Source organism: Castanea sativa, chromosome 11, assembly GCF_040712315.1.
Source record: "Castanea sativa cultivar Marrone di Chiusa Pesio chromosome 11, ASM4071231v1".
Taxonomy (NCBI): Eukaryota; Viridiplantae; Streptophyta; class Magnoliopsida; order Fagales; family Fagaceae; genus Castanea; species Castanea sativa.
The window spans coordinates 17,355,422-17,376,529 of NC_134023.1; the positions used below are offsets into that span (position 1 = coordinate 17,355,422).

General features: G+C 33.4%; 3 protein-coding genes across 3 annotated transcripts; 1 reads left to right on the plus strand and 2 right to left on the minus strand.

Annotated features, from left to right (window-relative positions):
* Positions 1 to 843: 843 nt before the first annotated feature.
* Positions 844 to 1,353, minus strand: LOC142616160 (uncharacterized). The gene has a single exon (XM_075789034.1). It carries the CDS (start codon positions 1,351 to 1,353, stop codon positions 844 to 846), a length of 510 nt encoding a protein of 169 aa, XP_075645149.1.
* A 5,478-nt stretch (positions 1,354 to 6,831) lies between these two features.
* On the minus strand, positions 6,832 to 7,419 carry LOC142616161 (uncharacterized). Its single transcript, XM_075789035.1, has one exon. It carries the CDS (start codon positions 7,417 to 7,419, stop codon positions 6,832 to 6,834), a length of 588 nt encoding a protein of 195 aa, XP_075645150.1.
* A 9,207-nt stretch (positions 7,420 to 16,626) lies between these two features.
* On the plus strand, positions 16,627 to 18,238 carry LOC142614852 (putative glutathione S-transferase). Its single transcript, XM_075787497.1, has 2 exons — positions 16,627 to 17,060; positions 17,605 to 18,238. The coding sequence occupies exons 1-2, from the start codon at positions 16,746 to 16,748 to the stop codon at positions 17,947 to 17,949; spliced, it is 660 nt and encodes a 219-aa protein (XP_075643612.1). The 5' UTR covers positions 16,627 to 16,745; the 3' UTR covers positions 17,950 to 18,238.
* The last annotated feature ends 2,870 nt before the right edge of the window (positions 18,239 to 21,108 follow it).

Sequence of the window (21,108 nt, forward strand, 5' to 3'; positions counted from 1 at the left end):
ATGAAGAAAGATCAAACAAACTTAATCTTCGTCATCAATGTCGTCATTGGAACTAATTTTATACCATTATTTTCGTATAATTTCTCATACTCTGTTTGAAGATGGCTTGATCGTGTGCCAAGTGAGGGCTAGCTAGGTGAAATTATGCAAAATTGCGGTCTATATAGTTTTATGACCAAAAGTTGCACCACTTGATAAATAAACTTTTGGGAACGTTGGAAAATTATTTCCAACTATTTAGTTTATAGTTTTAACACTTTATATGTGATTACTACCCCCATGCTCTATATGCATGTTTTAACTTTCACTCCCATTTTAATTTCATATTTTTCTGTTAAAAATACTAGAAATCCTTTCTTCTTCTTCATGATTGCAATGTGTGGAATCCAATAAATTTGGTTGTATTTTTGGGACTAGTTTGTAATAAATCTTTAGCAATTTGGTTGTGGGAGCAAATATTGTCTAATGAAAGCGATTTCATCATGCCTTCAAGCAATTAAAATTACTGTTTGTTCTTTAAATTTTCTTGTTTCTTTCATTGTTCATGCCATTGTTCTCCAATGCTAAAAATTTGTCAATATTCGTCCGTTTTTGTAATTATCATATTATAAATGATAAAAAAACTTAAATTATTGGTTATGATAATCTCCTTATTGAATATAATGACACAATTTATAAAATAAATAACTTTACTAACTAAAAAAAGTACTGAAATATCGGCAGGTTAAAAAACTTTTGCAAAAGGATAACATGTTTTATACGTTTAATTATAGAAAATTGTGTGATATGTTTTAATACGTGTTTTATACTTTTTTTTTTTTGAAGCTAGAATCAAACTTTCAATTAAAGCAACGAAGCATCAAAGTTTACAGAGTCAAGCACAATTGATGGAACCTCTTCCATCCAAAATAAATCAGAATTAACATGTTGGGCATATCCAGCAAGCACATGTGCCACCGTATTTCCATTTCTCTTAGTGCAACTCACAGAAATCCACTCTAATGCTCCCATCAGATGCCGAATGTCGCCAACAATATGCCCAAGTGCTGACTGGTTGTCCTTGGTTGAAGCAATACTCCTCATAGCATTGACACTATCTCCTTCCACTATCAGAGTCGTGAAACCAATGTCTGTTGCAAACTCCATCGCCTTATGACAAGCAAGCAATCTTGCCTCCTCACTGTATTGGACTGCCAGACCCTTGGCTGTCATTGCTGCCATAACTTCTCCCCTTGAGTTTCTGATCACAGCACCGAATCCAAAACTGGTGTTATCCGCAAAAATTGCCGCGTCATAATTTAGCTTATACACGGCCTGAGGTGGCGGTTGCCAAACGGTTTTAGTGTTCTGCATCACCTAGCTAGTCACACCGTGCATAGTATTAGTTTGTTGCCTCTCCTGTGATCGCTGGAATTCCTCAAGCAATTCAGTAGCGCGCTTATTCAACCATTTCGGTTCCAGAAACTTGCCACCATGCACCACGCTATTCCTCTGATTCCAAATCAACCATGCCTACACCAACATAAGCTCCACCTCTGTTTTCTCCAACCGATCCATTAGGTACTCCAACAAAGCAACAAAATCAGTTTGCCCCGTCTCACACTTCTGCAAGGCCCTAGCACTACCATGCCAAATATCCTGAGCTGCTATACATTCCCATAAAATATGAATGGTTGATTCTTCAAATCTAGAGCAGAATGGACACAACTCTTCCAATAAGACCTGTCTCTTCTTTAAGTTCCTTCTTGTTGGGAGAATATCAGGACACGCTCTCAACCCAAACACCTTGATCTTATTGGGGATCCGTAACTTCCATATAGCAGCCCACACCCTGTTAACCGTACCACCTGATGATGATTCAACCCAATCATCTTTCAAGAGAGACCTGACCACCTTGTAAGTTGATTTTACTGTGAAGTTGCCATCCTTGCTATGCTTCCAATAAGCTGAATCGAGAACTTGCCTCCGACATAGAGGAATGTTGCATATAGCTTCCCTCTCTTCCTTCTTGAAATTAGCCATAATAAAATATCTTCGCCACACATGGAGTTCTTGGTTAATCAAACTTGACACCCATACATCCTCTTCATCATCCCTTACCAAAAAAAGAGGCTTGTTTGTGGGGTAGTTTGGAATCCACCTATCTCGATAGACATTAATAGAGGATCCATCACCCACACGCCAACAATGTCCAGTTCTTAAAATAGGTATGGTCATCGCTAAACTTCTCCACACAAATGAACAATTAGGTGACTCTGTGGCCTTAAGAATTGAAGTTCTAGGGAAATACCTTGCTTTAAAGCACTGATAGAGAAGAGAATTTGTGTTTTTTAACAGCCTCCACCCTTGCTTATCCAACATGGCTAAATTAAAAGATCTAAGGTCCCGAAATCCCATTCCACCATCCTTCTTCAACAAAGTCAATTTATCCCAACTTTTCCAATTAATTTTCCTATCATTCTCAACTTGTTCCCACCAAAATCTAGCACATAAAGCATCCAACTCATCACATAATTTCAATGGGAGTTGAAAGACACTCATTGTATACGTCAGTATAGACTGAGCAACCGCCTTAATGAGAACTTCTTTCCCAGCTCTAGAAAGCATCATCCCCTTCCACCCTTGTAATTTTTTCCACACCCTATCTTCAATGAAAGAAAAAGTATGGTATTTTGCCCTTCCAATTAAAGTAGGCAAACCCAAATATGATTCAAACCGAGACACTTCCTTCACTCCAAAAATCCCCAAAGTCTCCTGTTTCTGGCGGCCAGAGGTGTTATTACTGAAATACACTAAAGACTTTTCCAAATTTATGCACTGCCCAAAGGCTTTAGCATAAACTTGAAGAATCTCCACAATTGTTTGAATTTCAGCTGGTGAGGCCTACTAAAAATCAATGAATCATCTGCAAAAAAAAGATTAGTAACCTTTGGTGCATTTCTACAAATAGACACCCCATGCAAAGTCCCTCCAATCTCTGCCATGGCCAGTAGAGAAGTAAACCCTTCTATATATAACAGAAATAAGTATGGTGATAGAGGATCCCCCTGACGAATACCCCTAGAAGGCAATACATTACCATACGCTCTCCCATTCACAAGAATAGAGAATGAAGTTGTATTGACACAACTCGTCACCCTTTCTATCCATGTTTCAGGAAAACCTAGCCACTGCATAACCCCCTAAAGGAAAGGCCACTCCACCCTATCATATGCTTTACTTACATCAAGCTTCAATGCCATATACCCTTTCTTCCCTTTCTTCCTACAGTGCATAGTATGCAATGTTTCATATGCTAGCAACACATTATCAGTAATAAGACGGCCTGGAACAAAAGCACTCTAAGTGGGAGAAATAATATTAGGTAACACCTGTTTCAGTCTATTAGCTAACACGTTAGAGATTATTTTGTAAATCACATTACATAGGCTTATGGGCCTAAAGTCAAACATTTTCTCTGGGTTCTTTACATCAGGAATAAGCACAATGTAAGTATGATTAATATCAGGCAACATATGACCATTATTCAGGAAATCCAACACAGCATCAACTACAATATCACCCACAACATGCTAAAATCTTTGGTAAAAAAGAGCATTCATACCATCAAGTCCAGGTGCCTTTGTTGGTCCCATTTGGAACAACGCTATTTTAACTTCTTCAACATTAAACTCACTGAACAGAGTATCCTGCATATCAGGTGTCACCTTCCTTAGGACTGCATTAAGACATTCCTCCATCTGATCACATGTACCTGCACAAAATAAATTGTCAAAATAACCAGTAGCCACCTTGGCTATATCTTCCACCTTATCCACCAAATTTCCTTGTGCACATTGAATACCCTTAATAAAATTTCGTCTTCTTCTTTGAGAGGCTTTTGAGTGAAAATATTTAGTATTCTTATCACCATGTTTAAGCCACAGGATCCAAGACCGTTATGCCCAGTAAATTTCCTACTTTTAAAGCAAGTCATCTAACTGTTTACTAACACTCAAATATTCAGCCTTTGATTCTTCAGTCACCACTTCAGCACTGTTTAGCACCTCAAGCCAGTTTTGAAGAATTTTCATGGTTGCTTCATTCGGCTCTAATTTGAAAGAATCCCATGCTTGCAATTCATCACCACAGTACTTGATTTTTCCTTTATTGAAGCCAAACCCGACTCCTCCCCTCCCACCCTATCCCAAGCATCCTTAACCACACCACCACAATCCTCCCATAGTAGCCAAGCTTCTTCAAATTTAAACCCCTTTTTAAATTTCTGTTGATTCTTCTGAACGCTTTTCACATGCACCATAATTGGCAAGTGATCTGAAGCATGGGGTGGAAGATGAGAAACTATAGACATCTAAAATTTATCCCACCACTCCATAGTTGTCACAGCCTGATCCAGTCTCAATTTAGTATTAGCCTCACCTGGCCTCTTATTAGACCACGAGTAAGTATACCCTTTGTAACCCAAATCCTCAAAATTACAAGAGTCTAACACACTTCTAAACGCATCAATCTCCGCTGAATTGGGTGGCCGTAAACTTAATTTCTTTGCACTATTTAGAATTGCATTAAAATCTCCCGCACAAAGCCAGGCCCCATTAACAAAACTTTTCAAGTGTTCTATCAACTTCCAAGACTTTTCCTTATGCTGAGCCTCAGGCCAACCATAAAATCCGATAAAAAACTAGACAAAACTATCCTCATCAGTCACCTTCATGAAAATATGATTAGGCGAATAATTAATCAAATCCATCACCACATCATTCTTCCATAATTAAGCCAAACCATCCCCTGTATTTGGCTGTTTAACTATGATTTGTTAGGACATATGTGTTTCACTTGTTTAGAACATATGTCATTCATTATTTATATAATTGGATAATCCTTTGTCAAAACTCACTTTACTTGTAAATTGGGTAGATTTAGGATGAGGTTAATGCTTCAAGAAATAAGGTTTCAAGATCAAGTGTTAAAATCATGCAAGTCTGTCCAAGAAATAAGTTGAGAAGTGTTCTTCATTAAAGCTCGACAGCTGCATCTATCGAGCTTTAAGAAGTTGTTCTAGCCCCGAGGCTCGACAGCTGCTCGATAGCACCTCAACACCTGTAGCTATCGAGATTTAAGAAAAACATATTCCAAGTTCTGTTTTAATTCTAATCCGTGGATGTGTCTTTGGGCCTTCTTTTCTCCTAACTCTAGACATATAAAAGGATTATTCTAAGGGCCGTCAAAGGGTGGCAAGTTGCACAAGCATTAAGAAATTCTTGTTCATGCAAATTGTAACTTGAGACGAAGTTCTTGCCGTAGTTCATCTCTTTTGTGAAGAAGTTACTGTGTCTTTGCACCGTAGGGTTTTGTAACGAAGTATCTTCTTGATCTTCATCGTGTGGATGAATTGAAGAACTTTGCAGCCAACAATCTTCTCTAGTTGGTGATTGAAGTCGCGTATTGGGATCCGCGCATTTGGTTAGTTATGTACTTGGGAGCTGTGCATTGAAAGGAGAAACTGTCACTACAAAACAAGTCCAATTAGGCATTGGGATAAGGGTTCAACTGTAGGTTGGTAAGGTACTTGGGATTCCTTTACTTGTAACCGCTTGTTGTGATAATAGTGGAGTTTCAGGAATAGTGACCTTAAAATCAGCCAGTGGGGTTTTTGCCGTGTAGGTTTTCCCCATTCGTAAACAAATCACCATGTCATTTATTTTCCGCTGCATACTAAGTTTAATTGGTGATTTGTTTGTGCTACCACGCGTTTGCATGTTAAATTGGTTAATTAATTGAACTTGGTTAATTAATCAATTAATCCATCACAAGGGGTCAATACGTTTTTGGCCTATCATAATTTTATTCTGAAATTGCAAATCTCCATACAAATTTTCAAATCCTTCTTTGTCCAGTCGTGTTTCCATAAGAAAACACACAGTGGGAGCTTGTTCCCTCATAATTTAAGGCTTCGACCTGTCCAAGAGTTCCCAAGCCCTTGGCAATTCCAACATAACAACCTCATTGCTCTCGGCAAGGATGGTCATCCACCCCCGCCGCTCTCTCTAAATCGGTAGCTTCCACATTCTCAAACTTCCCCCTCTTAACTCTTCCCTCCTCTCCCTGCTTGTTCTGGTTGTCTTCACCAGCTAATTGGAGGTACCTTTTACCTATAGATGGCAACAACACCTTCTGTAATCCTCCCAGCCCAAAATCCATCCTATTGAATCTAGTCCAAGAAGACTTGGGCTTTGTAGCATTCAGCCCAGTTGGATTTTCGTCCCTACATGCACCAGATATACTTCGATCCAACGCTTGGCTCACACTATCCTTACCTTCCAGCCCACTAATTAGCTCGTTATTCTTCTGTAGTGAAATTTTCCTCAAATCAGATACTGAGTTGTGCACGTCAGCATTGCACTTCACCACGTAATCTGCATGGGTGAGATCCTCCCTATCACGTTCCTGAGATTGTGGCGTGTTTCTTGAAAACTCGGACTCTCCATCTTCATCGTTACTAGGGTTTCTGCTCTGCCTTCTCTCCGTCGTCACTACTCTATTCTGATTCAGCCAAGCTTCAAACTTGAATTGACCCTCCTTGGACTCGTAATAACTAGCATCGGACTTGTCAACACTACCCTCCGAACTATTTTTCGGCCCCTCTGGTTTCTCTGTAAACGGTTCCATTCTTGGTCGTCCCCCCATTGCTTTAAGGAAATCTCCATATTGGTACTCTGCCTTACCTCCATTCTTAGTCACAGCAAAGTTTGCAGCACAATTCTTAACATCATGTCCAAGCATTCCACAATAATGACAAAACAACAGCAATCATTCGTATTTAAACATCACCTAGTGTCTATCCCCATCAGATCCCGCAATAAAACTTCCCCTGCGAATGGGCTTCGAGATAGGTAAAGCAACCCGAACCCTCATAAAGTAACTTAACTCATCCTTCCCTCCTCTCTGCTCTACTTCCTCAACAACCCTAAGTCTACTCCCCACTTCCTTAGCAACATATGCAGAAAACATATCCAACGGCGCCCCCCAGATTTGAATCCAAAGAGTAGCCGTCTCCATTCTAATATTCCCAACCATCATACCTCTCCTCCAACGCTTGTGCATCAATAATTGATTATCAAAGGACCACGGACCCTCTCGTAAAATTCTGTTTAGATCAAACTCAGAAGTAAATTTGAACTGATAGAGATTCGGCCCAACCTCTGTGATACATAGACTGTCTTCCAATCCCCAAGCCCTTCTCATAGTATTTTTTGCTGCTCCCTTGTTAAAAGATTTGCACGTCAAAAATTTACCCATCAAACTTAGTGTGCAATCCTCAATGGCTTCCACGCTTCCTTCATCAGAGATGGCAATCACTTCCTCCTCTTCCGTAGTCAACTTCATGTTTTCCAAACTATCTATAACTTCATTAGCCATGTTAAACTAGTAGCACTCACTCTACTAAGCACTGAAAAAAGAAAAAAAGATGCCCTAGACCTAGGTCAAGGGAGGAAGAAACTCGTATGCACGAGAGGGAGAACTCCACGGGGGAGAGAAAAAAACTCCGTGTTTTTATACGTTTAATGATAGAAAACTAGTGTAATACCGTATATTATATCATTATATGTAGGTGCGTATTTTTTTACTAGCTAAAAATAAACTCTTGTTTACCTTGTTAAAAAATTATAATAGATAAATACGGTTTAATGAAGATGTGATCCATTTGTAAGATATATTTTTTTCACTAAAATATCACATGATCTTAATATGAGGGATCTTTTGATGCAGAGATAAGATTTTTGTGTACTTTATTTGATTTTTTGTTATTTTTTATTCATTAATAACTTTCCAATAAGTAAATTTGAAACAATTTTAATAATTGAGAATTGCAATAAAAGATTTTTAAAATATAGGATTTAATTTAGAATGTCATTCAAAATATTGGGGAAATAACCTAATTTATTCCATATTTACCTTTATTTTTATATTCTCGATTAATTTTCTTCTTGCTGGCTGATTTTGAGCAAGTTTTCTAATCACTTTCATAAAAGCATAAATTATAATCCTCAAACTAAAGAGGGCAAATTCTCCTGTTTAGCTACCTCAACAACCCAATTTGATGATATAATAACTACTATATCACCATAGCATAGTTGTTTATATTGTAAGATACACGATACTTATTGTGTACAAAAAGTTAATTATTGTAAGGATGGATCATAAGTACTCAAGATTCATATGATATATAGGATCATATCGTATGAATTGTATCGTATCGTAAAATTGTATATATCATATGATACATAGATATATGGGTTTAAAATGATTTTTTTTTTGGTTAAAATTTGTGAAATTATATTGTTAAATTTGTTTTTAACACAAACTTATTGGGCTACTTAATGGAGCCTAATAAAATAATATGTCCAAAAGTTTTTTTTTTTTTTTCTCCTCTCTTTTTCCTACAAAATTTGGATTATACACTTGAAACTTCACTTTCATATTTGCATTGTAACTACAATTGTTTTTAAATGAAAATAAAATAAAATTTATTATTATTATTATTGTAATAAGTTAAGAAGAATTAATTTATTATTATTATTATTATTATTATTATTATTATTATTGTAATAAGCTAGAATGTCAAGAAGAATTATAAAGAAACATATTATAATAATATTACAAGAAGAAATGTTGATGATGATAAAGAAAATGTCAATGAAAAAAAAATTTGTTAGATGATGATCATGTTGATAATATTAACTTAAATGGAGTTAATTATGTAAGATGATGGATATGATGAAAGAAATTATTATATTGACTCATATTTCATGTATTAATTATCACTTTGGAATTTGATCAATTTGAATGCGCATGTTATACATATGCTAATTTGATTTATTTAGTTAGGTTTGTTAAATATTGTTACACAAGTGATAATTAAATTAATTATTAGTTGAATATATTTCGAATTTTATAATGAATATATAGATTATATATGTACATATCTCTCTCTCTCTCTCTCTCTCTCTCTCTCTCTCTTTATATATATATATATATATATATATATATATATATTTTTTTTTAGGTGTTTGTGTATCTTACGAAACACGATACATAAAAATTAAAAATCAATTCACGATATGATACAGGTTTTGACAATTATGGGTACTACTTTATAGACTAATGTACTAGAAAAGAGAGAACAATACTAGAAAGCAATAAATATAACTAAAAAAGAAAATTCAAAAGGAGTTACAAGTTTTTCTAGATAATACTTACAAATTGATATATCATTAAAAGAGATTGATGGATTAACTACCTCACAAATGAATATTACACACAAATGAATATTTGTAATGTTCAAGTTTCAGTTTTGTTTACTTTCAAAAACTAGTTTGGGTTTGTTTCATCTAGGTCATTGAACTTGTAAGACACTTTGATATGTGTCTGCTGAGCTTTAAATCGAATGGGCATGATCGGATCACGAATAAAAACGACAGTTTATTGTGTCTTCTAAATGTTAAATCATGTTGTGCATCTATTTTTATTTGATGTGTGCAATTTTTTGTTGTTGTAAATATGTGTGTATGTGGGGACAAATTAAGCACCGTATAAAATGTAATTAACTCACGCTAAAGTGAATATTACCGTGTATGTATAGTTTTAAATATTAAAACCTCACTCCATACTGAAAATTGAATTAAGACAAGTAAATAATTAAATATCTATAAAATACATAAAATTTATTTGTAAAAGATTTCCAAGGTTTCCTTAGAATATTTATTAATAAATATGGCTTTAACATAAAGTGTCATTTGGCACTTAAGTCTGGAAATATGACAATAATTATGAGAGAGAGAGAGAGGGAAAAATAACAACAACAACAACAATTTAAGAGTAGTATTTGGTTCTGACATGTGGCACTTTGTATGATTAGAATAGGTTTTAGCCTTTCACCTCACACTATCTTCTTATCAATGATTAATTAAAGCCATAAATTCAGAAGATTAAGAAATTTGGTTCCGCCCCCTTTTTCAACTTCTTCAACTCTTCCACTTTTAATTTTGTTAATTTCAAAAATAAAAGGTTTTAAATTTCACCATTTAATGTTAGTTTTTTATGCTATAACACCTATTATTTATATATTCCAATTTTACAAAATTTTGAGAGAGAGAGAGAGAGAGAGAGAGAGAGAGAGAGAGAGAGAGAATCAACGTCAAGAAGAGTGTGAAATTGGCTTTAGTTTTAGTTGAATATGATCTAAACCTCTCAACAACACTAAAAAAACTTGATACAGTAGTGCTTCAACTACATTTGGGGTTTCTGAAAAGGTATGTTTAGAGAAGACATAAATTGTCTATATGCGTTATTTGTGTTTAATCTCTTGACAAGTATATTTAGTTTTGCAAATTAAAAATTATAAACCTTAAATCTTAGATGCTAGCCTTCAAAAGGTCATGTGTTTTCTTTATAAAAAAAATGCTCTTAAAAAAATAAGAATTTTTATATTGAAAAAGTCACATGTAAGAACTAAATATACATGTACACTTGATAAAATAAATCAATTGGCATGTAGTGGCATTTTTAGGGTCTAATTAATTATTGTTACATACATATGGATATATTGTACTACAATTTTTTCTTCATTATTTTAGTCACATATAGTACAATCAAATTTATTTTTTCAAACATTATAACACATATGAGTATTATAAAATAACACATATGGGAAAAATTAAATATTTTTCAATAATGAAAGACTTGAAAAAAGTGTGTGTGTGTATACATATATTCATATCAAAGACTTAAAATTCAATTCAAAATCATTCTTTGAATCTGCACCTAACCAAAACTACTTTACACAAATCAAAATTTCAGATGAGAAAGGAAAATCATCACATCTTAATCAAACAGTATTAGATATTTACAAACTGGTATCAAGAGACAAATAGAGAGAGAATATGTTCCATGGCTTTAAATGCAAAAGCCAAAATTATGAATTTTGGAGTGAGAGAGAGATTAAAGAAGAAATTACAGGGTTTTGATTGAATTTTTTGAGAGCATCCATTGCTTTTTAAAATAGCAGGACATTAATTTGTACCAAATTGGTCTTTTATTGACTGGCTCTTTCGACCAATCATTTTACTTTACCACATTTTAATTAAAAAAAATATAAGATATTTACAATTTGGAATGAAGAGAGAAATAGAGAAAGAATTACCTTCCATGGCTTTTAAATCTAGAGCCAAAATTATGAATTCAGAGCGAGTGTGATTAAAGAAGAAATTATTGTATTCAAATACAACACAAATCACTAAATGATTGGAACAAAATATAAAACAATGTACCAATGAGAAGTACTTATTCTCAAACCTCAAACAAATGATTCAGAATTATCATAAAAACCATTGAAAACCAAGCACACAACAACTATTAGATATCAACTTGTTTAGTACCTGTCATATTATTTTCATGCTTTACAAAGGACTCATGGCAGTGTCTTAATCCAAATACTTCCAGTTTTGGTCGTTGAATAAAAAATACTTCTAAATTATTGTCCTACTAGCTATTATATTAAATTTTAGTTTGTGTTGGTTCTATATCAGAAAGGCATTGATTCAAAGGTTGATTTGGATCGAAATTGATATATAGTTTCCCAATGTTTAATTTTAGTAATATGCAAATATATATATATATATATATATATATATATATATATATATATATATTAATGAAGATAATTGGTAAAATGAGTCAGCCAACGTTTTGCACTAAACAAACCAATTATTATTATGGTATCAACAATGATCATAACCTAAATATTTGTAGCAGAGGAAAAAAAAGTTATAATATAGCTAATTATATATCTAATCTAAAATTATCAATATTGACTACTATGCATTATATGATTATACTATTGAGTGGGAAGATAACTTATTTTCACTAACCTAGTCATCAGGTGCACTTGACATTTATAACTTATCTTCTCAATAGAACAAAATTCTAATCAAATCCAACTACAAATTAAAATAGGGCTGCACGAAATAATAATAAAAAACTTATTTATATATTAAAAAAATAATACTATTTGAAATAATTAATTCTTTTTAAAAATGTGTTTAATTAATTATAATATTTACAAATTTATAAATTAGAAAACAATTAACCGTATGAAGCACGGTTGGCAACTAATAATAATAAAAATAAAACAATAACAATAACAATAACAACAAATTAAATAAACTGAAACTTGTTTGTGTCTATTATTATTATTATTAGACTCTCCCTTCCTCTAATTTTATATATCGAGTAAGATGCATGATTAGATATTTTTATAGTTTATTTATATTAGAATTCTCGTTCTCTATATTGAATTAAAATCATCCAAATTCTCTTAAAGGAAAGTAGGTGGCTCTTATCAGATATTAAAGAAACAAAGTGAATATGAAATGGACAGTAAAATGATAGTTATAGTGTGGTTCCCACATAAATTATGACACATGGAGCAAAAATTGGACTCCAATTTAAAATTCTAATTGAACACCTGGAAGTGTGGTCCTCACATAAATTTGGACACATGACGCAAAAGTGAACTCTAATTTGAAATCCTAATTGGACTTTCTTTAAACTTTGCCTATATATATATATATATATCTTCTTTATTAGTTTAATTTATCCTAGCACAAAAAATAAATACGCATATATTCAAAATGCTTATTGCAATTGTGTTCATTTTATCAGGCTTAATTTTAGGCTTCGACGCAGTCAGTTCTTCTTTTTCTTCATCTTTTAGTTTTAAATTATTTATTGTCATTTGTCAAATTACTTAAAATGCTTTTTTTTTTCTTAATACAGGAAACTCATCTGCGCTTTCCCCACATTTATCCAAGGTGGCATCCAAGGAGTATCAGCTGGATAAAATGATGAGGAACTTGGTCTTGAGGAAATCTATTGGGGCCATGTTGGGAGGCGTGCTATTTTGCTTCACAAAAGGGAAGAGGAAATGGCAGTTCACCATAGCATATCTTAGCGTCCTAGTGGGTTCAGTTCTAACTTCATTGTCAAATGGAACTAGGTTCTAACTTAGTATCCTAGTGGGATAACATGTAGTCTACTTACTCTTTCAACCTCACTAATTGAGATTGTAAACATAAACATAAACATAATCTACTTACTCTTTACATATAAACATAAATGTTTGAACCGATGGATTTTGAAAATAAAAATATCAAAACGATTACTTAAAAAATAAGTTTTGTTACCATTATATATGATACTTAACTTTTGCATTTTATAGTCCCTAATGTTTCAGTTGTGTTAGTTTAGTCCATAACCTTTTGGCATTGTGTCAAACTTGTCCCTACTATTAATTTAGAGATGAATAGAAAATAATGATGTGGCTAATGGTGGAAATAAAATATTTTTTTATGCAACTTGGGTTTCACAAAGACTACCACATGTTTTTTGAAAAGAAAAATTATATAAAATAAAAAAGAACACAATGGGGGGATTGAAATCCCTAACCTCTTCCCCACAAAGTCTAATTCACGAATTACTCCAATAATTATAAGACAAAGACACCAACCGCTAGGAAATCTTAGCTATTATACCCTCGTCACTCCCACCCAATTGATAATAGCCTTGTACCATATCCACTCTCTCTCAACTCAAATCATCTTTCTCCCTTTATCGGTTTCACACGGGCCCACTCTCTTACTCAAGAAGTTTATTTGACCTTAAGAGTTTTCCTTAGATCTAAATCTCTCTTCGCCATTTGTGAAATTGTCGAGAAGCCTACCTAGCAAAAGCTTTTCATTTTTGAACTTTCTTGTCTAAGATTTTCCTCTAATAGCTGAAATACTTTAGTTTATCCACTTTTGGGTTTGCAAATACTAACCACAAAAATATTAATGGGAGGATCAAATGATAGCATATATAGGGCCCCTAATACCAGTTGTGTTGACTGCTGAATTTATTTTTGACATAGACAAAGGGTTGGGTATTCGTTGGGTTTGATGGTATTTTTGGGGTGTGATTTGATGAGGGGAAATTAAAAGATTCTAGTTTTACTTTGTTTAGTTGTCAGTAAAGTACAAGTGATGTTAAGAAACAACAAGCACAGTGATTTTGTGGTTTTGATCTTGTGTGGGTTTGATTTCTCGGGCTTGTGTGTGTTTGTTTTCTAAGAAAAATAAATGGAAAAATAAGAAGGTCTAGTTGAATTTTTTAAGAAACTATTTTAGTTTTGTAACCTTTTTTCTTATTTAATTACACGATCCATTGGTTTTTTTTTTAAATTAAATGCCGAGGTGTTATTTTTTAATGTTAATTAAATTTTTTTAATATTAATTTATTAACCATGTCAACATCAGTTTGGCCAATTGTGCACACCATTTGCCACATAATAATTTTTTGTTAGTGAGTTAACGGTAGGGATTAAATTGATTTCAAATTGAAAATAATAGGGACTAAATTGACTACTATTATAATATAGAGACTAAATTAACTGTGACCAAGACTAAATTGATATTTTGCCAAAAAAAAAAAAAAACCCACTCCTTTTTAGAACAGCACATAAGGAAACATATGATTTTTTTGGGGGGGGGGGGGGGGGGGGGGGTTTAAATAGACAAAGTTTCTTGTCCAAGCTGAAACTAAAGCAATCATGTGGACTACTCCTTGCTCTTGCCAAAGTTTTAGGGCCCATTTGGTAAAAAACATTTGGCCAAAATGCAAAATTCACCAAGTTTCATCATTTTTCATTTCAGTCTTATAAGTTTGAGTTTTATTATTTTAGTCCTCTAAATTTCATTTATTTCTAATTAAATCATCCGTTAATGTGCTGTCAATTTTAGCCGTTAACTTTTCTTTTTTTTAATATTTAAGTTTTATTTTTATATTTATTCCTTAATTTTAGAAAAAAGTTAATTTATATTTAAAAAAAAAAAAAAAGCAAATAAAATGTGCAAACAGAAAGTCAACTAAATTTTTTATAGTTTCTTCATTATTCTCCTTCAGCTCAAGCTACTCAAGCTCCTTCTGCCTTCCTTTAAAAAAAAAAAAAAAAAAAGCTCCTTCTGCCTTCCACATTTGTATAAACGATTTCCAATCAGCACAATACGAAGGCATTTCCACCATTTCCTCTGCAACAAAAGGTACCTCTTTGCCATTCTCCTCACTCTCACTCCCTCATTCCAATTCCATTTCCAATTACTCCCAATCTGACTTTATTACGCTGTGCTCAACCAGATTTCATTGAACAAACAAATTCAACAAATAATCTTATGGCCACACCGCACCAGAAACTCCTCTCAGGACTCCGAACCCATCGATGTTTCCGATCCATGCTTCAGGTTGGACATGTATGCGAAGGTGGATTGAAAGAACAAGAACGAGCGAAGAACCATTGAACGGAAGCCCAAACTGAATAAATACTTGTTTGCACATTTAATTGGTTTTCTGTTTTTTCTTTTTTTTAATTAACGTTTTTTATAAAATTAAAAAAATAAATAAAAGTTAAAGGCAAAAACTGACAGTACATTAACAGAGGAATTAATTGAGAAGGAATGAAATTTAGGGTCTGTTTGAATAGAACTTATTGCTAAAAATTGAAAACTGAAAACTGAAAACACTGTAGCAAAATAATTTTTAAATGTGTGAATAGTATTGTGGGACCCATTTTTAATAAAAAAATGGTTGAAAATGAAGTTTGTGGATCCGTGAACAATGAACGAATGCACTGTTCACGGAAGAAAAGTGGCTGAAAAGTCAGAAATATACCCATATTGTTCATGAACAGTAGCCATTTGTTCCCCTAAAATGCGTGCTGTAGCAAAAAAAAAAAAAAAGTGAAACGCAGACGCAGTAAACGCAACGTGGATCCAAACGCCATCTTAAAATGACTAAAATGGCCAAACTTATAGGACTGAATGAAAAATAATGAAATTTAGATGGTGAGTTTTGCATTTTAGTAACCTTATTTTAGTTTTGTAAAAATATGTGTACGTGAAAAAATATGTGAAAATGTATTGTAGTGTTTTTTTTTTTTTTTAGAGATAATTACAATATGCTGCTAATCCCGCAGCTCGAACCATTTCCCTCATAAACCCGTACATGGAAGGTGTCAATTCAGCAACGGTTTCCATTATTTAAACCCGGTTACCATACATGCCTTAATTGTGTGACAATAGAAAGCCACTAAAAGATTTCGTTGGATGCTCTTATATCACCAGGCAGCTCAGAAACATGGAGGATTTCTATTCTTTCGGATTGGCATCATTAATACCAAATTACAGTTATAGTTGGATTCCTAATTCCTAGAGAAGCTAATGTTGCGTTCCACATTTTAGCATCTCGGTCAATATGAAACAGACTAGCTATCGACTTTGGTCTAGCCATATTTTTTTGGAGCAAGCCAGTATTTTCTATTTTGTAATTACTCTGTTTCCTTCACAATAAAATTCATACGCAGTTGATAAAAAATAAAAAATAAAAAAAAGTCAAGGACGCAACACCAACTCTGTAAGCAATGCTACAGTGAAAAATTATATGAGCAAAGCAATGACATCAACCGGATTGTGAAAGGATCCAGAAACTAAAAACGAATTTGGTAATCAAAATTATTTCACAAGATAGTCTTGGGAGTATACTTTTTAGTCAAAGTCATACTTCAAAGTGTTTTTTGCATACCATCTCACTTCTTCATCTCTCCTTTCTTTTCCCTGCCCTTTCTATTTTGCAAAAATATCTTCAGTTCTGTGACAATGGCGGACGAGGTGGTTCTGCTAGATTTCTGGCCCAGTATGTTTGGGATGAGGGTGAGAATTGCTCTGGCTGAGAAGGGTATCAAGTATGAGTACAAGGACGAGGACTTGAGGAACAAGAGTCCTCTGCTTTTAGAGATGAACCCCATTCACAAGAAGATCCCAGTTCTCATCCACAATGGGAAACCGGTGTGTGAGTCCCTCATCATTGTTCAGTACATAGATGAGGTCTGGAAGGACAGGTGTCCGTTGCTGCCCATCGATCCTTACCAGAGAGCTCATTCCAGGTTCTGGGCTGATTTTGTTGATAACAAGGTACCTTTTCTGCGATTTCTTTTCACTTTCTTTCCTTTTGTACATTCTGTTTTTGTTTCTGTATTTTTTTTTTTTTAGGATTAATATTAAGCTAGATTCACCAGATTTTTCTATTAGAGTTCAGTATTTTGCAGGTCTTATAATGGCTATGATACTTGTAAGATTCAATTAGACATGATGACTCCAGTACTTAATTTGACATTTTGACCAAACGTGATTAAAGTTTGCGAGTTCTAGCAGATCATAGAAAGTGTTGTGATTAAAAAAAAAAAAAAAAGTGATTTTAAGTCCAACATACTGAGTCCTGTTCTTCTATCCCACCGTCAATAATGTAAGTTGATTTACCACGGATTTAATATATTTGAGTAAGATTAATGTCCTGCAACTAAGAGCATCTTATATGGGCCTCCCGCCTTTGCTAAGGTTTAAAGAAATAATCTCCTAGCCCAGTGGACTTGATTTGAAATTCACTACTGTCAATGTCATTGTTCATGCACTTCATATAATATGCGGGAAGTGGTAGTAAAAGGTGTGGAATATGTAGGTTATTGAAGTTTTAAGGAAGATATGGACCACAAAAGGAGAAGAAAAAGAGGCAGGCAAGAAGGAATTCTTTGAAATCTTCAAGATATTGGAGAGAGAGCTTGGTGACAAGCCTTACTTTGGGGGTGAAGCATTTGGGTTTGTGGACCTTTCTCTTATCCCCTACTACAGTTGGTTCTATGCAATTGAGACCTTGGGAGAATTCGACATAGAGGCAGAGTGCCCCAAAATTGTTCCATGGGCTAAGAGGTGCTTGCAGAAAGAGACTGTGGCCAAGACTCTTCCTGACCAGAAGAAGGTTTACGAATACGTTGAACAAATGAGGAAAAGGTTTGGCAATGGTTAAGCCCAAATCTGGAAGTACTAGCATTTCTTAATGGTTTTGGATGGTTGTGTAATCTTGTTGGTTACATTTTGTGATGTTTTGAGTTTGAGTTTGTTTTGGCTTAAAAAAAAAGAAAAAGAAAAAAAAGATGGCTGTGTTTCATATGGGTCCGTGGAACTTGTAAGACACATCAGTGTGTCTGCTAAGCTTTAAATCTAAAGGGCATGTATGGTATTGTAATAAGAAACACACTTTGTTGTGTCTGCTATGTTTTAGATGAAATTGTATCCTTATGCCTTTTGTGTGTGTAGACTATCGGTGTAGACTTTTTGTGATATGAAATGACCTTTTTCATCTAATTATTGAGTATCACTATAACAAAATAAAGATTACTCTACTTTGAGTTTATATGCATAATTCGAGTTTACAATAAACTAGAAAAATATAAAATACTGTATTTAGAAAGAAATATAATTTCACAATAAAAAGATAGTTCTACTATATATTGGTAAATGTCATATATAGAGATAGTATTTACTTGCATCCATATGATGCTATTCTCACTTACTGCATGCTCCTCCACGGTACACTGCATTCTTTATAATTCCTTATAAACATTGTGTACGTTGTAGAATTTTTTTTTTTTTTACCCGTTTTCATGAACCACCTACAAGAGAGAGTGGTATCCCACTTTTTCCCCATTTCTATAACTTAAGTGTTGATTATTGTCCATTATTATATTGTTAATGGGTGTGAGTTAAACCTAGTTTCATTTAGTTTATATTTTTAAGATTTTTTTTTTTTCTCTCTTAGGTATATTAACAGCTCTCTTGTGGGATCTCTTTACACTACACAAAAGAGAGTTTCTTCCTAAACTCCTTCCAAAGCCACCTTCTTTCCTACAGCCTTCCACTCTTTGAATAAATAATAAAAATAAAAATAAAAATCTGGGTATACATAGGAGGTATTATATTTTGTGGAGCTTTTACCTTACAAATTTGTATATATTTGTCAAGTATACAACAGGTGGTTATTTTGTTGTACCTTGGGGATGATTTTGATGTGCCAATAACTTCTCCCACTGATAATACTGTCAAGAAAGATCAAACAAAGTTAATCTTTGTCATCAACGTCGTCGTTGGAACTAATTTTTTACCACTATTTTTGGTATAACTTCTCATAATCTGTCTGAAGATGGCTTGATCATGTGTCAAGTGCGGGCTAGGTGTAATTATGCAAAATTACGGTCTATATAGTTTTATGACCAAAATTGTGATTGTTAGGGTTATATTTTGTGTAATTGGCTAATTCTTTGACAAAATGCACTTTACTTGTAATTGGGTAGATCTAAGATAAGTTCAGTACTTCAAGAAACATGTTCAAGTCAAGTATTAAAGACATGAAGATTGGTCCAAGAAACAAGTAAAGAAAATCTGTTCATTAAGTCTCGACAGATAGCTCAACAGATGCCTGCTATCGAGACTAAATGTAAAGCTCGATCTATCAAGAATTATGAATTCAGAATTTTCAGATTTGAAATTCGGCCCAGCCTTGCATATTTGCTTGGGGTTTCTTTTCTCACAACCCTAGACACATATAAATCTTATTTTAAAGGCTGTTACACATGAATACAGAGACTAAGAGACTTATCTTCTCTGCGTGAAACTACTGCGTTTGTACGCCATATGGATTTGTAACCGACTGCTTCCAGATCTTCATTGTCAATGAAGTGAAGAACTTTGCAGTCAATAACATTTGTTCAAGTTATTGGAGTTAGTCACATGCTTAGGATCCATGCAAAAAGGTAAGTCACAAATTGGAGGTTTATGCGTCAAAGGAAAAAAGGCTACTACAAGATTAAGTTCAATTGGGTATTGAAGCGAAGGTTCAATTGTAGGTTGGTATTTCAGGATAGGCCAAGAGTAGGTGGTAAGATTCCTTATACTTGTAACCACTTGATTGTTGATTAGTGGATTCTTGGAAGTGATGACCTTTTGATCACCTAGTAGGGTTTTTTCCATATGAGGTTTTCCCCATTTGTCAACAAATTACTGTATCAAATTTATTTTTCGCTGTATTTAGTATTTTTGGTGATTTGTTGGTACCTCCACAATTTGCATGCAATTCAACCTAATTAATCAATTTGGGTAATTGAATTAATTAACTGAGGTCAAGCTATCTTAATCCAATAGTGATTACTACCCCATGCTCTATATATATGTTTTAACTTTCACTTCCATGTTAACTTCATATTTTTTAGTTAAAAATACTAGAAACCCTCTAAGTCTTCTTCATGATTGCAATGTGTAGAATCCAATAAATTTGGTTATATTTTTGGGACAAGTTTGTAAAAAATCTTTAACAACTTGGTTGTGGGAGCAAATATTGTCTAATGAAAGCGATTTCATCATGCCTTCAAGCAATTATAATTACTTTTTGTTCTTTAAATTTTCTTGTTTCTTTCATTGTTCATGCCATTGTTCTCCAATGCTAAAAATCTGTCATTCTTCTTTTATTGTAATTATCAAATTATAAATAATAAAAAAACTAAAAATATGGTTATGATAATCTTGTTATTGAATATAATGACACACTTTATAAAATAAATAACTTTACTATTAAAAAAGTACTAAAATATGGGCAAGTAAAAAAAAAAACTTTTGTAAAAGGATCATATGTGTTTTATACGTTTAATTACAGAAAATTGTGTGATATGCAAAACTTTTAATACATGTTTTATACGTTTAATGATAGAAAACTTATGTAATGTTGTATACTAGTCGCTAATCCATGCTATGCACAATAACCTACCTATTTGTGAGGTAGACTAATATAATTTTATAAAATCTTAAATTGATTAAGAAACTATACCATTCCATGATTTGCTCTTGTATTACTTTAATTTGTGTTACAATTTGATGAAGAGCCATTACTTAATCGTGAAATGTCTTACAAAAAATTTGTCAGACAGTTTTAGATACTACAAAAAAAATAACTCAAAAATTCAAATATTAAAACTTCTGAAAGACCAAAAAATATCAAAGAATCAGATGATTCACTGCTTAGTAATTATTGAAACAAAACAAAATATATATGATTAAATAATAGAGAAGTATAAGAGAAAGATGGGTTGCATTTAAAAGAATAATTCATAATTATAACTATTGAAAGAAATCAAAA

Bases quoted from the DNA above. Each gene is read 5' to 3' on its own strand.
- LOC142614852 (XM_075787497.1), top strand. From the start codon at position 16,746: ATGGCGGACGAGGTGGTTCTGCTAGATTTCTGGCCCAGTATGTTTGGG. The intron at 17,061-17,604 runs GTACCTTTTCTG...TGGAATATGTAG, and splicing joins CTGATTTTGTTGATAACAAG to GTTATTGAAGTTTTAAGGAA.
- LOC142616161 (XM_075789035.1), bottom strand. From the start codon at position 7,419: ATGGCTAATGAAGTTATAGATAGTTTGGAAAACATGAAGTTGACTACG.
- LOC142616160 (XM_075789034.1), bottom strand. From the start codon at position 1,353: ATGCAGAACACTAAAACCGTTTGGCAACCGCCACCTCAGGCCGTGTAT.